We start from the raw sequence: 25,460 nt of genomic DNA on the forward strand, positions 1-25,460 counted from the left end.
CTACAGCGATCAAGTTGATTTCGAACCAGCATATTGCAATTATTCCACGCCCATGAAGTTTTGTATACATGATTACACAAGTGAAGGACATGCCACCAACTATGTAGCAGAACTAATTAAACCAAAATCCTTCAAGGAAGCCCAGTCTAGCTCTCAGTTTGATGAATGGTTGAAATCGGCCCAGAGAAGGTATGAGACTCAAATTGAGAATAAAACGTAGAAGCTGGTAGAGTTACCGGCAAATCTATCAGCCTTTGGTTGCAGTTGGGTCTTTAAAGAAAAGTCTGATACTGATGGCAACTTTGAAAAATACAAAGCTAAACTCGAGGAAGGGTTTTGCTCGGCAGCAAAGAGTAGACTAATATGAAACTTTGGCTCTAGTTGTTCAGCAATCATCTCTCCGTTCCCTGCTCTCCTTTGGAGTAAGCCTTGGCATGATTGTTCACCAATGTGCCATTGTTGAGGTCTTTTTCAACATTGATCTTACAGTGGAAATTTATATGAGACAACCTGAAGGATTGGTCTTTCCTGACAAATGAAACCTTGTGCTAAAGTAGCAACAATCTTTATACATACTCAAACAAGCTTCACAATGCTGAAACCAAGTGTTGGACTGATTCTTCCAATTTATTGGCTTAACCCTATCACACACAAAAAATGTGTGTATATACACCAGTATGGTAATATTCAGGTCATTGCAGCAGTTGTAGTAGATGACCTAGTTCCAATTTTTGACAATCAATAAGTACTAGATGCTATTAAGTTGTCCCTTAGCACTCGATTCTAGATGAAGGACCTGGAAATGCTTCAATTCCACTTGGGGATTCAAGTGGAGTTTACTCCGAGTTCTCTGAAACTGCACAAAAGACAATACATTGAACAAATTCTGCACAAATACAACATGGCAGACTGCAAAATTGCTGCTTCACCCCATAGCTGCAGACGACGAGTCAGTGGGGAACGATGGAAGTAAACCTGAAGACCGAGCCTTGTATCAATCCATAATTGGTAGTCTTCTCTGTGCTGCCACTTCCACCAGGCCAGACATACAGTATGCGGTGAGATTGTTGTCTAAATTTAACTCTGCTCCTACTGACACACATGTTACAGCCATGAAAAAGGTTATGTGTAAACTCAAGGCAACGCCAGATCATAGCTTATATTACAAGAAAACAGATCAACTGTCGATCGCCTACTCTGATACTAGTTGGGGAGAAAATGAAAGTCATCACTCTACTTCAGGTGTACTATTTATGCATTGTGGTGGGCCCATTAGTTGGATAGGCAAACAGTGAAATGTTGTTACCTTATCAACAGCAGAGGCCAAGTGCATGGCAGCTCATAAAGTAAATAAAGAAGCCGCCTGGCTACGCCAACTTTACCTGTGCACCGAAATCACACCAATGCAACCAACCAAACTCAACATTGATAATCTGTCTGATATGAACCATGCAAACAAGTCTGAGACATGCAAACACTAAAAACGCATAGATATTAAGTATTACTACATATGTTAGAAAATCAGGGACAACCATGTTCGAACCAAATATTGTTACACCGATCATATGGTGGCTGACACTTTCACGGAACCACTTTGTCGAGATAAATTCGGGAAACTCAGAGACATTTTAGGTGCAGCATAGGTTGCTAAATGTTTGGCAGGTTAGAGAGGGTAGGTAGCATTATCTTACAACTCTAGTAATTTGTATTCTCTGATTAAAATTCTACAACTAACGGGCAGTATTGTCAATAATTGTTTTTGAATTTGCATTATACATGGCTTTGTATGTTGCGTTTCAGAATTGTCTCTCCTTGCTTTGTCATAAGTACCTTCCCATAATGCTTTGTAATGTTCCACTCTGTTAAGCGTGCTAGCGCTTTTAGTATAATAAAAGTATAGCTGCTTTCAATTCAAGAACTGCAATATAAATGTGAACATAAAACCATTAAATAATCCAAGTTTTGAGACGATGGGTTTTGACCATGATCGTTTATTCATTTTCAATTAAACCTTTCTGACTTTGTTATTCTATACTTTAACCAAGGCAAAACTATCATTATGTATTTTTCTTAAACTTGTAGAGTAGAATCTCAGCATCCCTTACTTGCTCCAATCATAGTTTTTATTAGAGTAAGGAGTTGCTCCAACTGTTGTGACAGACACATCCAAATCAATTCAAACTTTGTAGAAACCTCTGGTGCAATCTACTCAAGACTTTTGACAAAAGCTACAATTTTTTATGGAGTTTCATGAACTTGTAAAACTCTTTGCTTGATTTGAACAACTTTGAGCAACCAGTAGTCTACAGTTAATCTAGACCATCATAAAATCAAAATACCTTGTGTTGTACATTAATGAGTTGCATTGTGCTTAGATTAGTAAGCCTTTGTCTAATCCTTAAGTGTCGCATATTACCTCAGATGCATGACAGGTAGTGTTGTTATGATTTCAAATTTTGAATAAAGATTAAGTCACAATAGTAATAGACTAAAAAGACCAGTTATGAACTTTTACCCTGTTTTGTCACAAATCCATCATTTTTTTATAATTCACTGATGCTGAAGCAACAAAAGAAATTATGGCTCACTGTACGCTTATGGTTTGGTGTACTAGGGCTGCAAAATCAACCTTTCTGAATCTCCAATATGAGCATAAGAGCTATAGCACTTTGTCAATGAGTCATTTAGTTTTCATTACTTCAGACATTCAGTTAACAATTTTCAGGCCCAGAGACTACTTGCACTAATCATGGCACTAAATTCAGCCTCTGAAAATCAGGGTTTTTGCAAAAAGGTTAATTATTATCTAGTTCCTTTTGCAAAAAAAGACATCAGATAATATTTCAATGATAACATCTGGCATCTACTGCAGCGCTAAATATACAAGTAGTAACAACCAGAAAAAATATACAAAATAGCTGTGTCACAATGCAAATCTGCCACGGTGTGAATAACTATGTACAACAAAATCAACAAACAAAAATGAAGCAAGCAATAAAAGCAACAAAGTAAAATTTCCTCCGTATTAGCCACACTTACATCCATTCATTAATTCAATAATTAATCAATTAATCATGTTATTAATTAATTAATTCATTTATTCATTCATGGTCTGCTCATTAATTTGTCATCATTCGTTTTTAAATGGCGAACATTTATTGCCAAAACAAGGAAATGTCTTTAACATTTCCATTGATTTCAACTTTAAGTGTCACATACATTGTCGAAACTCATAAATATCAGATGTAACGCAAAAAAAATTAATAGTGCAATCTAAAAGTTTGTGGTTGTTGTAATAAGTTAACATACAATGTAGGTTGTTGTTAATCATTTGTTTTAAGAAAAATGGTGTGTAAAATCATCAAAAATAGCTAAACTCCACAATCCATGAAATGGTTCTCTCACAAGTAAATTAGACTATAAAATATTGAAAAGGTTTTATTTACAAATAATTTAACCGATTAAAGCCCTAGTAACACTTTTCCACAGCGCCTTTTATAAAAATGTACTTAAAAGGTTTTTGTTAGCGGCCAGAGTAACTTATGTTTATATTTGCTAGATTGTATAAGCCATTAGACACAATTGTAGGCATTTTAAATTTTTAAATAGATCATGAATTAACACATTCCTCTCAAAGTTTATCCTTTATTTGTTGCGGTTTTATTTATTCTAGTTTTGTGACAAACTAAGTTGTGTAATTTAATTAACTAAGCTAAGAAACTGAAATCACTTTCCGCCAAAATAAATCAATATTCTGCTCTTCACTATTTAACAACTCTTGAAAGAGCAGTAACTGTTCTACAAAAATAATGTTTTATTCAGAGCTTCCATCTTTAATTCATTAGCTGTTTAGAAGATTGTTGAGATACTTTTGATGCTAAATAACAATCGCTCAAAAAAATTTAGAATTTGCCAAAAAATTGTTTTGTTGAATCGTATAGATCTAGAATATCGATGATCATTTTTTACTTTTCATAAACAAGTCTCACACATTATTTACAAAAGCTTCGAAGTTCATGAAGATGACAAATACTGTAAAACCTGTAGTTGAACGCTACCTTCATCTGATTGCCACCTCTAGTTGAGCCCATCTATGGGAGAACGGTTACACAATAGAGTGCCTTTTATTTGAAAATCATTTTTATTTGACAGCAACCATTTGACATTTTTGGTCTTTAAAGATCCATAATAGCAAATGAATAGTAGAAAATTGTTCTCAAAACTGTACTACTAATTAATTTAATACATCAATAAGAATTAATTTGTATTGTTGATTCAGTTGGTATCACAGTCAGTTTTCTAACTCAAACTTAATGGCTTTTTGTTAAAACTTTGACTGCAATCTCAGATAATTATTGGGTAGCCTTTTCAAGGTAATAGTAGTGATTATTTTAACCCTATCCTAGTATTTTAAAGTATGGGAAATTATTTTGTAGCTTGACAAAGGAATGAGTGATACTACTTGCTTTTGAAATAAAAACTAAGGCTCTTTTGGTTACATTCAGTTATCCTAATTCGCGTGTTAGGTGTATATATGTATGTATTCTCAAGTGCATTGCTTAGAAGTTTTGCTCTGCTAAAATGGTTTGAACACAAATAGTAACTGTTGTTAGCTAAGCTTTTGCGGAAATAATTGAGGTGAAAAGACAACCTGGAAAGTATTGAATAACCAAAAGAATATGGAAAGGTCCCAAATAACAAAAATCACCAGCCAACTGGCTGAAGAAATAATGTTAATATTTTAGTTTTAAACATATTAGCTTTGGTTTTATAATGTATATTTTTGCTTTTAAATGCATAACAAATATAATTTTATATATTTTTAGCATTTGATAAGTTGTTATATAACTTACAAATTTGCAGGCTTATAGCACATTATTTGATAGTTTTATTGTGAAATACAAACTTGACTTATGTTGCATCAATGCTCAGAAATCTTATTCTATCACACATAAAAATAGTTTTGGCTGCTAGTTCATCAATAAATGCAATGATATTTCATACGACTTTGCTAACAATAGTTATGAAACAAAATTAGGCTATAAAATTTAGATGGCAATAAAAAAACATACAAGCTCAAAAAAATTCCATCTCACAGTTTAAGATCATAGTAGGCTAATTTCAAGCACCAAACGTCTACTGATAGAAACATGGATAAGTTTTCCCATGCATTTTATTAAGAGGTCAATAACGCAGACATCGACTCATCTTAATTTCTCTGTTCCATGTTCTGAAACCATGCTATGCCTTTGAGAATATGATGTAAACCCCTTATGCTAGGAAGTGATCTGACATTCACGTACTACTTTAAAATACTACAGTGAATATAGTCAAATATTTGACATGGTGATCATATAAGCTGTTTGTCCACTTTCTGCTGCAGAGAAAATTTGATCATTCAAAATGGGATAATAAATCCTTCAGTATATCACACACATGAAAGATTTTATACTACATCTTAGTTAATTGTTCACTTACCAAAGCTATATGTGAACTTTCCATATTGATTACATAAAGACAAAGTAATACACTATGTACTTACAAAGTTGGGCAGTCTTTCTACTGTAGTAATTTCCCATTTTAGGAAACTCTGTTAGAGTTCAATACGAGAGGCAGGAAAGAATGGTGATGCACTGTTTGACGGCAACTAATCTGAGTAAACCAGGCTAAAATAAGCTTTGTTTATAACAATGATAATATTACGTAAGGTGGATGTCTGAGCTTTATATGTAGATTGTGTACAAAATATGGAGTAGTACAAGTGTTGAGTATTTGAGTAGGAAAATATTTAAAATTTTGTATTAAATTTACTGAAATCATAATAAATAATATTTATATTTTTTCAAATAACTTTTGAGATTTATTGATCGGGTAAAAAATGCTCAATGCCAGCAATTTATTAGTTCTATTTAACAACTATTGTATTTAATATACCCATAAGTATACATAACATTTATATAGTACCTTTATAAGTACAAAGATGGAAAAAGATTTTAGCAACAGTTTATGACTAAAAGTTTCATAATGCATGCAGTAATCATCAGATGCTAATGTGAAGTGCCTGTGCATAATACTTGGTCAAATCAAGTATAAAAGCCTAACTATTAAATTGGTTAATTGGTGAGCTTAGCCTTAGATAGGTAAAATTTGGTGACCTGTCTACAGGATGTTACTATATCACTTCTCTGATTCAGGGTAGCCATGTGAGGTTGGAAAATTACAAACTACTTTTCAGTTAAGCATAGATTGCACTTCGAAACACCATTCTGACAGGCCTTAGCTCTTGTTATTACTTTCCAATCAATACTAAAATCCTTTCCCTCGTCTTTTAATTGCCATATATATCTGCTTAATTCGGTGGTCTTTCTCTTGTCACTAATACCAAAGGATGTTTTGTGGTTGTTGAATCTGTCCTTAAATTGCCTCTCTGTCAATTCGATGTATGTTTGACTGCTTCTGCCGTCTGTGTCAACTGTTGCCTGGTAAATAATAGAACTCGTGAGACACTGACCATTTAAAGGGCATTCGTTACAATTTCGGCAAATGCATTTTCTGCTGCTTTCGTCTGTCGTGAAGTTTGCTAACAATTTGCTGTTGTGCTTGTCTATAATTGATTACAAATTAGGCATACAGCTGTAGCTAACTTTCACCGTATTTCGGTTAAAGATTTTGTTTAACTTATTGCTCTTAGGAAATAATCTTTTGATTAGCAGTAGGAATTGCCTTCCGATATTAGTGGCAACATTTTCGCTATATGGAGGGTTATGCCATAATACGTCACGTTTCTGACTATTCCTACTGCCAGTGGTATTAGTATTGTCCTGCTCGTATCTCAGCTGGTAGTCGTAGCCGCTTCTTGACAGTGATTCCTGGAAAGGCTCAATTTCTCTATTAAAAGTGGCCTTGCTGGATGATATTGTGCACAGTCTCTTGTTAATTGATTTTGGGATGTTATATATAATGGCTGGAGGGTGGTTAGATTTCCTATGCACATATTGCACAGCATTGCTTGGCTTTCTATAAGGCGCGTGTTCTCCGTTGTTCAGGTTCAGTGTAGTATCCAAGTAGTTTACAATTTTCAAGTTGGCCTCTATTGTTACTCTACTACTACTCTACTATATATATATATATATATATATATATATATATATATATATATATATATATATATATATATATATATATATATATACATGTATATATATATATATGCCCTATCCTGCACCCATTCTAAGAGTTATCTTCTCTGTAATTTTAGTAACAAGTGAACAGAACGCGCCAAAATCCGCCAGTCACATAAAAGAGTGGGATGTTTGAAAAGTCACCATCTTGTCCCAGTTGAAGTTTACAGCCTGAAGAACGCACCAGCAGGAAACTGACAGTAGCTGAAAGATAAGTGAACTATTTAATTTTCTAAGTTATATTGCTCCATCCTATGTTGAGCACGTTGATTTTAGTGTTTAGTATGATACACTAGATTGACCAGAGAGCAGCAGTTTTAACGCTGTGAGTGGTATGTAACCCAGCACAGAAATTTGTATTATCGATAAGTGACAAACTTGTAAGTGGGATACTAACAGGCCTATGGAGGCAAAAGGTCAGTTTTATTATACACTTATATGTATTTTCATTGACTAAATTTAATGTTTTTGCTTTAATTTCACGTTCATATCAGTTTTATACAGTTGGTTTTACATTACCATGCTTTACAGTGTCGTTTCAATGGGAAATGTAGTCTTGTAAACCTCATGGTCTATTCTGGCTATCACGAAAAGTAAACAGTCATATCTACCAGAATACAATCAGTTCAAGTTAAACCACCAAAAAACCTGCGCTCATCTCGATCTGTGGCATTTTTGCTGCAATAGTACTAATAAACACTGTTTACTAATACACAACATCAAAATTATGTTTAGTTAACTATAAAAGACTGAGAGGACCACTCTCACAGGCAACATAAACCACACTGTTTCTTTTGATGCACATACACCAAGTGTTTGATGGACCAAACACATGGGGCAGATAACTTTTATCACAATATTCACACTTGCCACACCTGTCAGGCATGTCACTAATGTTATTTTCACATAAATTTACTTTACAAGTCGACTAAAATTCATACTGATACAATCTGTACATTGGAACCTGATTGTCAGCATTATTTCTTTAGGGTTGAGTGGTGAATTAGCTAAAACCTTCATATTTAACCTATTAAGCTCTGTACAAAACAAGATAAACAGGTGACCCTGACACATACATATGAACTCTGTCATTAGAGGTGCTGACTGTATATATTTACAAATAAGATACACTTGTGTGCTGGTAAGAAGAATAGATGATAAGATAAACATAAACAGCTCATTCCCAGTGATTTCCACTTTTACTGCAAACAATAAACTGGCAATATGCTGTCTATTCAAAATGTATGTGATATCTTATCTTATCAGTATACTAGCTTGTACTAGTAATATACTAGTACAAACTGTAAACTTGGAAGATCAGATATCATAAATACTTTGAATTGCTATTGATAAGATTGCTATGAACTACAGAATAAAACTGATTAAATTACCAACTTATTAAATATATTTTTCTCCATAGAAAGTATATTTTGCTTTTAAAAATCTACACCAATTTGAAAATAGAAATTTGGGCAGCGGGAATTTTTGCGGGAGAGGGCACAACTACAGTCACAGCACTCTTGTTATCATTGGACCATCATATATTGCCTAGACACAGTAATTTGTATTAATTAATCTTACTTTGTTTACTTTTTGATGTTTGCGACGTTTGATACAAGGCATGTGGGTTGTGTGGTCTGTCTGTGGCGTGTGGCACTTGGCATGCAAGATGTTTGGTCTAGTGTGTGGAATGTGTGGTCTGATGTTTTGTGTGTGTGATAGTCTGCGTAAATTCTACGAGCCTCCATTTTTGGCCAATTTTAATGCGACTTCATGTGCATATGGTTCATGCTTTTGCAAGGTCTTCGAAATTTTTCAGTTTCAAAACTCTGTCTGGTCCCTGAGAATTAGTTAAATACCCAACTGTAGACTATCAGATTAAAAATGAATTTTATCCCGCCATCGCCTTACGCCTTATGTCTTACAACTAATTAATTTATCTAAATATTGAGGTAAATGTGCTCCTGAGCTGAGAGTGGAAACATTTTACCTTTAAAACTGCTACTAATATTTATTCACATAAAAAAGCAAAGCTTTAGTCACTAAAGCTACTAACAAAACTACAGGGATAGCTGATTTTACCTGACTGTGTTAGAAATCTTGAGCTAAATGGGCTTTGGCTGATGACAATGATGAACCAGCAGCAAGGCTGTACAACTCATGTCTATCATCATAAGTTGAGTGAGTCTTTGTGTTTTTGCTAAAGTCGGTTTTATCAAAGTTGGTTCAGCAAACGTGGGTGTCCTCAACATGCTTTGGCAAACGTAGGCATCTACATGGGTTTTAACATCAATATATAAATGTAGAGAATTTAATAAAGGTCAACAAGAGAGTATAGTGTGCATGCTAGTCATTCAGTGAATGTGTTTGTATATGTATAATCTAGTTGATCTTAATGATCGACAGTTCCAGATTCTAGTTCAATCAATGACAGATTCATATTTAATTGTACATCTAAGTGCATTCAATAAAAAAGTCCTCAATTAGAGGTCAACAGTCTCAATAATGTGACTGTAACAAGAGGACAACTCCAACATATAAAAATATGCATAAGTCATATTAGAGTTACTTTATTGAGCATTAAAGGAGGCATGGTTGATTTAATAGAAAATTAAGACGCCACAAACCAAATTTCGATTTTACTATGAACAAACCACATGAAGAGGAGAGAGCATATTAAAATTTATAGCAATAATGTGACTGCCAATGTTATGATACAGGTTCAGCATTGTTCGTTATTTACAATTGTGAAAATGAGACCCGAAACAGATGAGTGAGAAAATTTTAGTCAATGAAAAAGTGGCAGTTTAGTAAAATAGAATTCATTAAATTACACAAAGCTGTGGTTTTCTATACTGATATGCTTACAAAACTGGAAAGCTCAAAACATAAAACTCAGGAATGAGCAATAATTCAGAAGTTGATGCAGGGTCACATTACAAAACCATATTTTATTTTTAGCAAACTGAAAATAACTGATCTATTCAAAACCATGGTTAGAAAGTGTCCTACCCAAATTCATTTCAAAACCGAGAGATGCTAGAGAGAATTTAAAACGTCAAATATTGTGTGACAAGTCAAAGAGCCTATGTTATAATACATGATTTAGAGGAATGAGGTGCTTCAAATCCACCAGCCTTTAATAAAGAAAAGGGCTAACACTATCTGTATTACATGTATTATAACTCGAGTAATAAAATTTTAAATAATCAATATCCATGATAGCATAAACATTATCTGATTACAAGCTAACAGAAAAATTATTGAAGAGACAATTTTAGGAAATGCAAAGTAATGCAACAATTAAAAACCCGAAAAGAACTCAAATATGAAATAATGGCCGAATTTAACAGAAACTTTGCATCGTTTCAAAATGTGTTGAAAAAGTATAAAATCTTTTGCTGCATAAACTGCTCATAGCAGCTCGCAAATGTTGCTCAATTGGCACGAAAGCCTTCATAGCGTGTCACCTTAATACCATGGTTTACCAACTTCGGTATCGAAAAGTTAACCATCCTGATAGCAACTCATTTTTAATCCATAAAAATTATTTGTTTCGGTTTGCTGAAAAAATTATGGCCTTTTTTTTCTGTATACTTGAATAGTTGATTTCGTTTTCCTATTCACTTATTAAATCATGCTAGTTACTCCTTTACAGTTTCTACTTATGAAGGCGGCTAAAATTTCAATATACAGCATTCGGCATTTGCTGACCAAATGCAACAAGACATGTTATTTTTTTGATGTAAATTGTTAAAAATGTTTAATCACACAACCTAAAAATAGCTGTCATAAAAAGGAGATTTTATCAGCTTTTAACAGACCATAATTGCATCTTTCTACTATTTGCAAGTCTTTTTGATGTTTGAGGTGATCTGACATCTTAAGATTAAAATCATAGGATTTGTTCTTGCTTAAGTTGCTTGGGTCAAGCGACAGTGCAATTATGATGGGTAGGGGTGACCTGGGCACCTTTGGCCGTGGGGCAGTTTTGGCCACCCTTGTATTACCAAGAAAAACATTATTGAAGTTTTTCTCTATATCATAATAAACAAGAAATGATATAATGGACCAGCCACTGTGATCACGGAGCCGCATGCGAAGTATTGCGGAAGTGGTGAATAAATTATAGTTTTAGTGAGCCAAAGTACATTTGAAAGACATTACATGTAGTTGGACTTTTTTTTTTCTTATGAAGTACAAAAAGTAGAACAGCACGCTTGCTAGGCAAAATGTAGGCATTAGTTGCTAATTTAATTTAGTAGTCAAAGCCAATATTCAATTACTTAGTAGTTGGTGAATGAGTATTTTGTCAGTCACTAACTGATGGGGCAGCTTTGGCCACAGAGTTTGGGTCACATTCGGCCATGGCCGAGTGTGCCCCAAAGTGGCCAATGTTACTATCTGATATTATTTACCTCTGAGAAATTTCTGCTTCAACTGATATAACAATGAATTTTATTGCTTAGGTTTCTACTTTATTATTGTATTTTAAAGAATATGATTTACTGTTATTTTTGAGTGTGACACTTTGGCTTGAACTAATTCCAACAAAAAACCAACACGGGCATCTCAGGATGTAATGCCTACTGCAGTAAAGAATGTGTTGAAAGGTGGGCTTTTTGTAAGGCAGGTGTCAAGAGATCTTGGTATACCAAGGTCCTTACTACAAATCTATTTTAATGAAGCTAAACTCAATGGGGTTGACAAAACAAAATTTGTGAAGTCAAATGTCATTAGAGGGATCTTCTCTGCAGACCAAAAAGAAAAATTACAGGAAAATCTGCTTTTGCCTTCAAAGCACCATCTTGGCCTAAGAAAGCAACATGCACATGAACTAGCAAATGAATATGCTAAAATCAATGACAGGGCAATAACAAATGTGCTGGCAATGTGTGGATGAGTGGTTTCCTCAAGAGGAATTCAAATATTTCATGACGCAAGCCAGAGACTGCTAGTTTATGCAGTGGAACAAAAGCTTGTCAACTTGTCCAAGTAACATCTGCTGAGTAACATCGTGGAATTCTGGTGACTATAATTGGAGCAGTAAAGCTTCTGAAAGATTTATTTCACCATTTCTAATTTTCCCCATGCTTTCCGGAGCACCAACTGAAACTATTGGTACAGCAAACCCTTCAGGGTGGATTAATGCCGAGATGTTCAAACGGGGGGTTTGGCACTTCATCAAGCATACTCAATGCTCAAGAGAACTACCTGCCCTGTAATTATTTGACAACCACGACAGCCACCTAAACATCGCAGCAATTGGATTGGCTAAGCAGAATGGTGTTGGAATGTTAACCTTCTTTCCCATTGTGAATACAAACTCCAACCACTTGATATAACGGCTTATGGCCTTCTAAAACGCTATTTAAATGATGCAGTAAACCCATAGCACTGGGATCATAGACTGTCACCATATATGATGTTGCTAGCCTATTAAAAAATGCATTCTCACTAGCAATGGCTATCTCAAATATCACACGAGGGTTCAGGCGTCCTGGAATTTCCCCATTTTACAGACACACTTTTACTGACAATGAGTTTCTAGGCACCTTTGTTACTGATCGTCTAAATCCAGATGCAGTATCATAATGGCCAAAGCTGCCCCGGATAATGACCAACTTTGGCCATAAGCCTCGTACTTTTGTATTCTGATTTCCAGAGACAAAAGCCGCATTAGATTTTTGAAAGTACATGTTTTAATACATAAAATATATGTGAATTGCATGTCCAAATTTCAAAAAGTTGCAATTACTATCACACAAGTTATGGTTAAATAAGTGAATTTTGGTCAACGGTGCCCCGGTTACCCCTATATTGGCTGAACGATTGCATGTGTAGAGGTGCTGAGTAGTGCGACTTGAAGGTAAAGCTGTATATTATAGCATTAGCTACAGCAATGATAGCAACTGTCAATTTGCACACATTTTTCTTCTCCACATTTTAGGGGATCAAGTTTGGTTCACTTTAGTTTTGAACCATATTGACAGCCTGAAGGCCTCTAACATCAAAAAAAATTGCGAATGAAATAAACCAAATGATATTTTTTGTTAAAACCTGCTAAAATTTGATGCAAGTTCACTTTTAAGTAGCGATGTGAAAGAAATAAAGAACCTGTGAAATTTTACAAGTTGATTGAAATAATTAAAAACTTCTGTCACGTGGTTGAACATGATTTATTATGTTTAATGATTGTTGAATGGTTATGATTATGATCTTAATGTTCTTAAAATCACCAATGCTATAATTTATTGTTAGAACTATTTGTAAGTGTTTTATGTCAAGTGCTGTGTCACAGTGCTGTGCTACTGCACACAAAAAATGTGGTTGTTTAACAACAAATCTTTTTCTAAATTCATGAGACAGAGTAAAATGATTTTTACATTTGGCTTGCTAATCTTTCAAAAAACTATCTTGCTGGTGCACTATTTAGTGATTTTGCATGTTGTTTGTGTTTGTATGGATATTTGTAGTGAGATAGTATTTTAATTAGTAACCATCACTTTTGCATTGAAATACTCAACTGAACTCAACGAAAACCACAAAAAATGAAAATGAATCCCCGGCATAAATCAATGTTTTTAAACAAAAGAATAATGATAACACAAATATTCAGACCAAATAGATACATTAAAACCAAAACCTGAGGAAAAATTGAAATATCAAACAAGAATCATACAAACACACAATCAATGTTTTGTTAAATGGTACAAACAATTAATTTAAAAAAAACATGGTAATGATGCATAAAATGGATCAAAACGCAAGTTTAACGTTTATCGTAATTCAATACAGATTTCAAAACATAAATAAATAAGCATAAAAACAGAGGATTCTTGATGATGCCTATTTTTACCAATAACCAAATTTACCTCATAACAGCAATGGAATGATCATTTTTTCTAACTCTTTAGGTAACTTTTTTATGATAATACAAATTATTTCTAAAAAAAAATATCAGGGTAATTCCGATCTTGTTCATCAATATCTAAACATAACATGAAATGTGACAAAGTCAACTGAGCACACCTCAATGACTGATATAGTGTAAACATGTGGTACGATTTATTTGATATAAGAAAACATATTTTTTCGGGAAAATCAAACACTTCCTTTTCTTGCATTGACAATTTGTGGAGTGGCCTGCTGCATATTCTAGTAAAAAAGTATTTACTGGGTTTCCATGCTTCAAATTAATTTAGATTGAACATCTACCAACAAATTTTCCCTATCGTTTCAATGATTCAACTGTGACCACCGACTTACTCCTCAAAACAGAGCTTCTTTAAAAGACTCGCCTACGAGTGGCAGTCACTTTTCAATTTATGCTTAGCACTCTTTTTGCATTAACTCAGTAAGGACAACTAATATTTTTTGTTTATTTCTATTATTGCTGCCTTTTGTATTAAAAACAATAACATAAGATAGGCCTACTCACTTCACTATGATTATTTCGAAGGTCGCATGAACGATACTGTACTTTCTATACTAAACTATATGATCCTAGAAACTGGTCAGCACCAGTACAGCAAAAATATGTATAAATCAGGTTCGGTTATGTAATAAATAACAAAGATAACAAAAAGGTAAAATAAAAAAAAATAAAACAATTATCTTCATTGTTGTAAAATCAACCCTTTTTTAGAAATGGTGGGTAGAGTATACCCACATGGTAGTGTGATGAAATGCCCTGAATTTTTTTCTATTTGATTGTTGAGGTTAAGAAAGATTCTTTAATAAAGATTCTAATTATCAACTAAAATCGACATACAGTGAAAGTTTCTCTGTCACCCAATATTAGTATCACTGCGAATGTCGAGAAGCAAAATATCCTCAGTTCATTTCTGATTTTTTTCTTTTTTATGATTCAGAGTGGTAAAACTCTCAATCCGCAAAAAGTGTATTGAAAGACTTTATCTGCTGTGCAACTGTCTTGTCCGCTACAACAGAAGCAGTTGTCGCTAAATAGCCGTTTTAACACCACCAACACTCCTTCTGTGATTCAAACTACTGAGCTACAAATGGTATGCCAGCGGACTAACCGCCAAATGAAAGCTTTTGTACTACGAGTATTTGCTTAGCTTGTTACAGTCATGTTTGTTGATCAAATTAATTTGCCATGTAATAGCCATGAGGTGCTACCCTTATAGATTGATCCACAAAATTCATATGTATTGCCTGAACCTTTGCAAATACCTGATGGTAAAATGTGTTCAAGTGTCAGAGTGCAAGTACTGATAAAAAGTGACTAAGTGTGCATGTCCAAGAACATGTAACTTGCAAAGTACTGGTTCTATGAGTATTGCTATACATTGCTGGGGCTAACGGTATAACCAATTACTTGTAACCTGCAGAATGTTGGCTCTACACGCTCTCTTATAAGTTGCTGAGGCTAACAGTATTACAAAAAAAACATGTAACCTGCAGAGTGTTGCTATATGAGAACTTTTATGAGTTGCAGGGGCTAACAAACCAACAAGGTTGGTTATGAGTTACAGGGGCTATAACCAAAAACTTGTACCATGCAGAATTTCTGCTCTATGAGCACTATTGTTAGTTGCTAGAGCTAACAGTTTCACCAATAACTGGTAACCTGTGAATGATGGCTCTATGAGCCATTAAAAATTTTATAAGTTTCTAGGGCTAACAGTATAACCAAGAACTTGTGAACTGCAAAGTGTTGGCTCTACGAGCTCTCTTATAAGTTGCTGATTCTAACAGTATTACAAAAAACTTGTAACCTGCAGAGTGTTGCTAATATTAGCACTTTAATGAGTTGCTGGGGCTAACAGTATAACCAAGAACTTGTAACCTGCCAAAGGTTGGCTTTATGATCGCTGTCATAAGTTGCTAGGGCTATCAGTGTAACCAAGAACTTGTAAACTGCGGACTGTTGGCTCTACACGCTCTCTTATAAGTGGCTGAGGCTGACCGTATTACAAAAAACTTGTAGCCTGCAGAGTGTTGGCTATATAAGCACTTTTATAAGTTTCTAGGGCTAACAGTATAACCAAGAACTTGTAACCTGCAGAATTTTGGCTCTACACGCTCTCTTATAAGTTGCTGAGGCAAAAAGTATTACAAAAAAACATGTAACCTGCAGAGTGTTGCTATATGAGCACTTTTATGAGTTGCAGGGGCTAACAGTTTAACCAAGAACTTGTAACATGCAGAATTTTTGCTCTATGAGCCCTATTGTTAGTTGCTAGAGCTAACAGTTTCACCAATAACTTTTAACCTGTGAATGATGGCTCAATGAGCCATCAAAATTTTATAAGTTTCTAGGGCTAACAGTATAACCAAGAACTAATGAACTGCAGAGTGTTGGCTCTACGCGCTCTCTTATAAGTTGCTGAGGCTAACAGTATAACCAAGAACTGGTAACCTGCAGAGTGTTGGCGCTTTGAGCCCTTTTAGACCAACTTTTTGTAGATGTGAAGAACCCTTATTTTAACTAAAAAATTTATTCAGAATTGAAATCTTTATCAACTTAATCCATAGCTCTGAATTGTTGTTTCTCTTTATTATCGTTTTACTGCTCTGCTTACCAAATGAGTTGTTCCACACATTACTTCAGTATATGAGCTAAACATATTTTAGGCAACACTTTGTGCCTTCATGCAGAAACAAAACATGTATCTAAAATTTTTATAATTTTGCGGCAATATTTAACCTAGTGTAATAATCACAACCTTCTGTACCTTAAAATTGTTGTCAATAATTTCCAAGACGTTATATGTCGTTACCCAAAATAGGCAAGCTAAGTTTTTATACAAATTTGTAAAAGCTTATTTATGTTTTTGTTGATGAAAACAGCATTGTACTGTTGGTTTAAAAGCTTTTCTTATTTATGGAATTGACGAAATCACTTTTCAGCTAAAGGTGATACGCAAATAAGTTGATGAGCTTTACTTGGATGGTACCAAACATTATGCATGCAAATTTGGGCTGAAATATGAAATGCCGTGGACACGGTGCTTCTTTGGGGCTGTTGATTCAAAATCAGGTTTGTCTGATCACACACTTAGTATTTTATTACAAACAAATTACAGATGATATATAACTTGCAGTCATCACTTGTACCAAACACACTTATAGCCGTTAGGAAAAACAGTTAGAAACTAATAATTTTTGAACACCAAAATAAATCATGAGTAACTAAGCAGTATAGGTAGATGTATAGATAGCGCAGATTATAGATTATTATAGAACAATTATATCAAAGATATCATAATGCTGTACCATTACTACTACAGGCCTCCTTTGAGTAAGATGTTATCAGCACTCGGCATAAAAATGTTCAGTCTCCAGGAGCGACAGCCTTTTTGTCTTTCCCTCACCTCTTCCAATCAATTACTTCTCTATCAGCTGAGTTAGAAAGTACTTGTTCTTACTTCTGTTCTAAAACCAAAAAAATCAGAAAAAATTGTTACAGCCTGTGTTATGAATTAATGTAAGTAATTGTTATAAATGACAATGTAAAAAAAACATTGATGGCCATTAATATAGCGATGAACCATTAACTTAACTCAGTGCGTATCACAATCCCCCAGGTGGTGCCATATAGAATGTGGGTATGACCGAGTTTAACATGATGTGCTTTCGATAAGCTTCATACCAAATGTTAAAGATTAGTGAGTAGTTAACTAATTAGCTTCTGGTGACTGCACTTAAACAAAAGCAAACAATCATCCAGCACCTTTATGTCAATAAAAGCTCATGCTGAGCTGAGCTTCACTTTGCAAAAACATTGTTATGCTTAATATTGTTCTTTGATAGGATCAGCTCTGTCAGCCTTATTATAGCAACCAAAGCTTCAAACTTTAGATCAATAAAAAACTTTATTCTATCAATGAATTAATACAGCTAGTTAGATTGATACCTTTTTAATATCAATTTAAATCTAATTTTGAAAGCTATGATAATGATGAGTAAATACTACAAGTCTATTGTAATAGTAACAAACAAAACATACAAGAAAAAGATAAGAGATGAGAGATAAAAAACAATCATACCTTGTTACTCACATTAGTAAAGAAGTAGACTGCAAAAAGTATATGAGTTTGCTCTGCAACACATTTATAGTTTTTTTATGCATTAGCAGTAGCTGCTGACATGTACTTGACACTTGTTAACTATAGCTTAAAATCGTTGTCAAATACCTACTGGTTCAAAGGTTACAACAACTTATAAGCACCCCTTCTGAATATCAGGTTTCAGGAATGTCAAGAGTTCTGAAATAGTTTTTCATATGACATGTAATAGTCATTGTTATCATACATTATCGTACTACTACCTGATAGATAACTTCTTTTTTTGCTAGTGGGTTGTTTGTGATTGATTTGTGAATGCTAAAAATTTTGAACATTGTAGATTATTTGACTGACTATAAACACTGAAACCAACTTTGCACCAGGATTATTCGATACTTCAAAGCTTCACTCCATCCAGAAAATGACAGAATAAATCAACAATCCTTCACAACGGGGATTGGCAAAGACCATATCAGTTGTCAGAAAACTTTTGTTTGCAGAGTTTTTTGAATTTGTCACATATCTATCACTGTAAGACAGTTGTTGTGACAGCCAAACATTTATAACTTTTAAATAAATATGTTAATTAGGTGGTAGAATGGATGAAAAACAAATTTAAGGCAAAACACAATGAGCCATATTTTCTATAAATGAATAGGCCTACATATATTTAAAAGTATATGTGTAAATCTATATTAATATGATTTATTCATATATATAAATCCTAATGTTAGTCTGTCATCTTTCAGTCACCTGTCGTCCTTCTTTCTAGTTATAGCAATACAGTTTTAGCCACAAAAATTTCCTTCGTAGTGGATTTGAACTCCATAGATTCAAATCACAAATCTACTAGCCAGTGTGCTGAATCACAAAGCTTATCTGATTGTATCACACCTAATTCTCTTATGATATACTGTATCTAAAGTTTGTGAATACACAAGTTAATTAATCAATCAAAACATTGCAGCCACGAGTTCTGACGCACCTCTTATTTAAATATGTTTGCTTTACAAAGTAGTACAGGATATTTTTTGTTCTTGCCACTCGAGCAGAAAAAAAAATTTCTGATATTTTTTGCCAAATAATTCAAACAAAAAATTTCATGAATTTGAATTTTGTCAGTAACGAGCTGATAGTATTAAAATAACTAAGATGCCAATGTGTTGTTCACCAAAATCTTTCTAACAACGGCTAAATGAGATACTAGGCTGCTCTTTCTCTCTCTTTTCGTTCAGCTGTATTGTGTCATAGTTAGAACAAAACCATAAACAGGTAGGTGATCAAATTTTAACTGATGACAAAATTGAAGTTATTTTTAGTAAAATATATCTGCATACAAAAAAGGTTTGGGTATGCGTTACTAAGCTAAATTTATTTTGATTAAATTCAGAGTTTATGTTATATATGTGTCTCAAAGTTAAGAACTCCTTATGATATGCAATGAATTCAGTACATTGTAATGCAACATTTTCTGGCAGATCGTAACGACTAGATACACAAAAGTTACTGTAGGTAGCAATAACTACCAAAGATAATACACTACTCTGTGACTTATTTTTGCTTTCCACAGTTCTCATATGAGTTTTTGATATTTTGTTTTACCAGGGAATGTTTAAATTGAACGATAGCTATATATTTCTATACCACTTTATACAATAATTTTACCTTACAATGCTAACACAGAAACAAGTATGGCAAGAGTTCATTGTATTGCCTCCAGTGTTGGTTTCTTAAGGTTTTATAATAGCTAATTGTTTACCGATTCTTATTTTTCGAATATTTAATTTAAAGCTATTTGTTTCAGATTTAAACACGCTGTTACACTCCTACTTTTAGTTTTTTTCAAAGGTTCAATCACTAAATCTGTAGCAGGTAAATACTTTTCAAGTAGAGTTCTGTATTTTCTAAAGTAAGAATTGCCTCTCCATTCTCTCTCAGTTTGTAGACAGACAAAGTACCAAAGAAAGACATTCCAATGTCTCATTTTCACATTTGTACTAGCAAGGAGGAAAACCAGTATCATGTTCAAAGTTTTGATAGATAGCTTCTGCTGCAACAGTAACCTATTTTCATACACACATCTAGGCAATAGTTGGTACAATTAATTTTACATATTAGTGATTGTTATTTTTTCTTTTTTAGTTTGTATCAATTATATCATCATCAAATCATTTTCAGTGTAATAACAGCAAACAGACTTTATTAATCCATTATTTGCTTATTATTTCCCATTTACAGTTCAACCCCTTTACTGCTCTTTAGCTTTCTTTTAATTTGTTTCAACTATACAAATGACTTTTTGTGATATTAACTTTTAAAGATGCAGTTGCTTAAAATTACTTCACTTTTCCTTGAATTTTATTGAACTGCACAAAATAATTTTGTTATAGTTTGAAATTTGACAGATTTAATGGTAACTGTTGTTACGTGTTAAAAAGAATTTCTGTTGCAAGACTTTTTATTACTCGGCTAATGCCGGGAATTCAGCTAATATTAATATATGTCAATATATTTATGCATGCGTGTAAATATAACTATGTAAATATAATTATGCAAATATATACATGTTCATTTATATATGCATGTACACATAATCACGTGTGAGCACTTGTTTGTGTGTGTCAATGTGCGTGGTGGTGTTTTTGGCACTGCATGTGTGTATGCATGTGCTTAAACAAGGTGAATTTATACCACCCCAAATCTTTCTAACTTAAAAATAATCACATCAATGTCTACATTGTGTTGTCCACTAACGTTTTTAGCAGACTTTGTTAGTTCAACATGCTTCCTGGGATCGCAGTGGTAGATTTTTCTTGTAAAGAGTTTTAAAAACATGAAAATAAATTTGGTGCCCCGTTTAGAATGTATATATGCGCAGTCTAGGCAGCACAGATTTAAAGACTTGTAAAAAATGTGCGCTTCAATTCAAATTTGTATACCAATTGGCACAAATACAATACTAAAAGTTCCATCGACCTCACAAAATGATGGGGTTGTTAACACTTTAGGCCTTAAGTGCATATCTGCCATTACCGTTGTTATACCGTAATAAACTTACTGATATCTAACTATTCTATCTGTTATCATGATATTCATGTTCTAAACTTCACGCTAAAACCTCATTTGTCAAGTAACTATATCAAAATACTATTGTAACGACATCCTCAATTGGCAACAAACTTCCAGAATTGTATTACTGTTATCTGATGAGTGAGTCCTTGACATGGTACCTGTGATTGAATTCACAAGCTGTCTGATGCTTAACCCTATGGCTGGGAAAACGATTTAAATGTCGTTTACTGGTTGCATGGGAAACGACATCTATGTCTCTTTCAGTAGACGTTTATAAAGCTGTCGCCTAGTAACGTTGAACAAAGGATTTGAACCTTAGTAATTTTTAAAAATCATCAACAACAACATATTGGTCAATGATTTACAATATAAAATATTATCTGAGAGGCGTTGCTTCGTGATAAAAGCTAAACAAATCGCGCCTCCTTGGAAAAGAATAAAGTTTGGAAAAACCAGTCAACATCGGTTCGACTTTCAAAAAGGTAAAATAAAAGACTATTTGATCCTGTGATCGTTAGTGATTTTTTGTCTGATCAGAATAAAAATAATTCAAATGATAGAAGTAATGTAACCTTTTTGGAATTTTAATATACTTGGTATAGGTATACCGGGAAAATGATTATGGTGGTTCGCACGGCTACGTTATAGCGTTTGACTCTACCGAAAAAAAATCCTTCCAAGCATTTTATACAAGAAAAATTGCACATGGTTGTATTTTTAGTTGTAGATATATAAATGAATTTTTCTGTACAAAATCTTTTGTCCATATAATTAAATTTAAGATTTGAGCTATGCATGTTTATAAAATATCAATTTTAATGACTTTTTGACAATAAATTACACGAGTTTCGGTTGTTTTGGGGGGGGGCTTTATACCCGGTTAAAGGGTTAACCAGCAAGGGACATAAACTCGAAGTTGTCACCAAAACCAAACCTGGAGACAAATACCTACATGTAATTAGCAACCACCATAAAAATGTACTAGTTTGCTGTTGATGACAAGTATAATCAAACGTTGTTAAATCTGTTTCTTCTTGTAAGCCAGCACTTTTCTGATTTACTATTTCAAATGAACATCCAAGAAAATTAGCAAACCTTTAACCACTGTTTTAAGCAAGCCAAATTGCCAATACTATTTTAGCACCCATAAATAACATATACTAAGAATCAGTAAACTTTCAAGTAAACTCTCTTGGTTCAAGGTGGTCAATCTCAAATACTTGCTAAAATAGTTATTTCTATGATCATGCCATAGAAATAGCATGGTATAACATACATGTATGTAGTTTGCCGTTGAAGCTTGTAGTTTGAGAAATACCTTTGGTGGATAGCTCCTGGGAAAGGTCAGTATCAGCAATGTCAATGTAGGGATGTTGTGGCAAACTTCTGAGTACTGAAGGAAACTTTTCAAACTTGTTACCTTTGAGCAGAAGTGTTTTCAGTTTTCCCAGTCTCCCAAAACTACAAATAAGTAATTATTACATACTATAGTCCTTTGTATGCATAGCCTCTTAACTTCATTCAGATTTTTAGAACATTTAGAAATTTACATATATATATATATATATATATATATATATATATATAAAAAAATTGTTTCCTCACCCCGGATACCCCGTATGGGTGGTAAATTCTGCTCTAACTCGGGTCTCCTACCAGAGACCTGGGAGTTTGAGCACTCGTCTCAAGATCTTAGCTGTTCCCAATAGCGCACTTTTCTGCAACTCACCTGAGTTGATTGTTGTTGGTATTTGGGCAAGCCACATTTTATGCGCCGGTGTTATTGCGCCCAGTGCCCCAATCACTACTGGGATTACGGTTGTTCTTACATTCCAGCATTTTTCAATTTCTTCTCCAAGAGGGAGATATTTTTCTACCTTTTCTTTTTCTTTGCTGGCTATATTGTAGTCATTGGGTACTGCTATATCTATTATAGTAGCCCTCTTGTTCTCCTTGTCTACCACCACTATATATGGTGATATAGTGGTGATATACACCACTATATCTGGTGTATATATATATATATATATATATATATATATATATATATATATATATATATATATATATACATATATATACATATATATATATATATATACATATATATACATATATGTAAAATTCTAAATGTGTATATGTATATATAAAGGTCCATATATACATATGTACGGATATACAGCATATGCATGTATGTATACACTAATTTTTGTGCATACATATATACATACACACATATACATATCTATTATAATTTAAAAAAGTATATATATGCTGTAAAATGTATTAAATTTTAAACATACGTATGTTCTAAATTTAATGTCTAGCTAAAAGTCAACATTGATGGATTGGCAAAACTCTTTGCGTAACGCTAACTTATCATTCAGCAAATGTTATATTTTGTCTCATTTAAGTTTTAACTTTGGTTTAACATTAATTGGTCATACTAGCCTTAATTAGAAAAGTCATTCACTTTTAGTGGGCTAAATATCGCTAAGAAGGTGTTCATTATTTAAAAATTGTTTTATAGTATCATAGTATTACGTCTTTAATACGTAAAGGTTAAAACCAATAGTACAAACGCGAGTAAAAATTCCTTTTTGCGCAGCGTCGCTGACTTTGGCTAGTGACATAGAGTTCTAACATAAAGTTGATGGCTTTGATCTCTGCTCACATTTGACTCTGCCTTGTGGAGTGTTTAAAGAGCAAATTTAGAAACCTCTCTAACATTTAACAAACATTAAGAAAAATTCAGTGGTTTACAAACTATACACAACAAAGTTTAAAGCATTATAGGTTTTTCCGAAAAAACTGAAAAGCACAAGTGGCTAATTTTAAAAACTGGTTATGTTATTTTTTAAACAAATGTCATGAGATATGCTTATGTTAGTGTTTACAAAGTTTGGTTCAGAGTAAAATTATTGTCACTAAAGACCAGTTTTTATAAATCCGACAACTGAACACCACTTTGATTTGAGCGCCATCTCTATTTGAGTGCCACTATGTGGGAAGGTTTGAAAAATAAAGCAATAACACTAGACAATGTTTTCAGCATGATTATAAAATAATGCAAATTTAATGGATAAATAAAGAGTCATTATATGGTGAACATTTTTTAGAGTTTATGATTGGTTAATTGCTGTATATTTGCTATGAATTGAAACTGGTAAAACACAAATAGTGTTCAATTTTCTCAAAACCACCAGAGTACCACAAGAACACTTTTTAAAACCTGTGTGTTTGTATACAAATATACCTTAACGGAAGGTTTGTCAGACCACAATAACTCATGTTGAGCTTCTCCAACGACACCAGGGGGTCCATGTCATCAAAAGAATACTGACCGAGTTCATTGCAACTGAGATCCAACTCTTTCAGTTTAGCCAATGAAGCAAATCTGTAAATAACGTTTTAAGGAACTGATATTGCTAACAATTTTCTATCATGGTTGAAACAAATTTCGTAAATATAATAGTGACTTATCAAACCTACAAGTGTATCACCCTTATCAACAAATGTGCATGAATATTGACCTATTTATTGGATAATTTATTTAAAAAGTGGCAAGCTTTAATCGACCGGTAAAAGGTTATATAAATTTATATCAAGGCAAAATTGGGAAAAACTTGCTTTAATAGAACAGTATTTTTCATCACATTCAACTAAAATTAAAAGAGTTTGATTCATAAAATAATAATACATTTTGTTTTAGACAGAACCTCAAACTATTTATCACACAAACTTTATTTGAATATTAACTGAAGAAACTGGAACCAAATTAAATATTTGATGCTATTCAAATACTGCTTAAAATGTTTTAAAGTAACTATTGTTAAAAGTTTGAGGAATTATGTGGCAACCGATAATTACCAAGTTAGTTTAAAATAAAAAGCAATATTTATGAAATAATATTGAAACCGGGATCTAAATTATTTGCACCGGAAATTAAAATATGAAGATTACATACAGGAATTATAAAAAAAGTTTGCATAGTCAAGCAGAATTTACAAAACTCAAATGATTTACCAAGACTTATTCAACGAGTGCAAATCAATAATCAATACAAGCGATATCAAAACATGATACTATGAGCTATTACGTTGTAGTAGCCTTAAAAGTTGAGAACACTTTGAATTGTTTCTACTAAAGAATTTACAGGGTTTTGAAGTTG

At 33.4% G+C, this 25,460-nt stretch overlaps 1 protein-coding gene across 1 annotated transcript in view; it reads right to left on the reverse strand.

Annotated features, from left to right (window-relative positions):
* Positions 1 to 392: 392 nt before the first annotated feature.
* LOC137398078 (uncharacterized) overlaps positions 393 to 25,460 on the reverse strand; it is a 47,200-nt gene continuing 22,132 nt past the window's right edge. Inside the window, exon 7 of the mRNA XM_068084182.1 lies at positions 393 to 528. Within this exon, the coding sequence (XP_067940283.1) occupies positions 393 to 528 (136 nt within the window). The remainder of the gene's footprint in view (positions 529 to 25,460) is intronic.

This window comes from Watersipora subatra, chromosome 6 (genome assembly GCF_963576615.1).
Source record: "Watersipora subatra chromosome 6, tzWatSuba1.1, whole genome shotgun sequence".
Classification (NCBI taxonomy): domain Eukaryota; kingdom Metazoa; phylum Bryozoa; class Gymnolaemata; order Cheilostomatida; family Watersiporidae; genus Watersipora; species Watersipora subatra.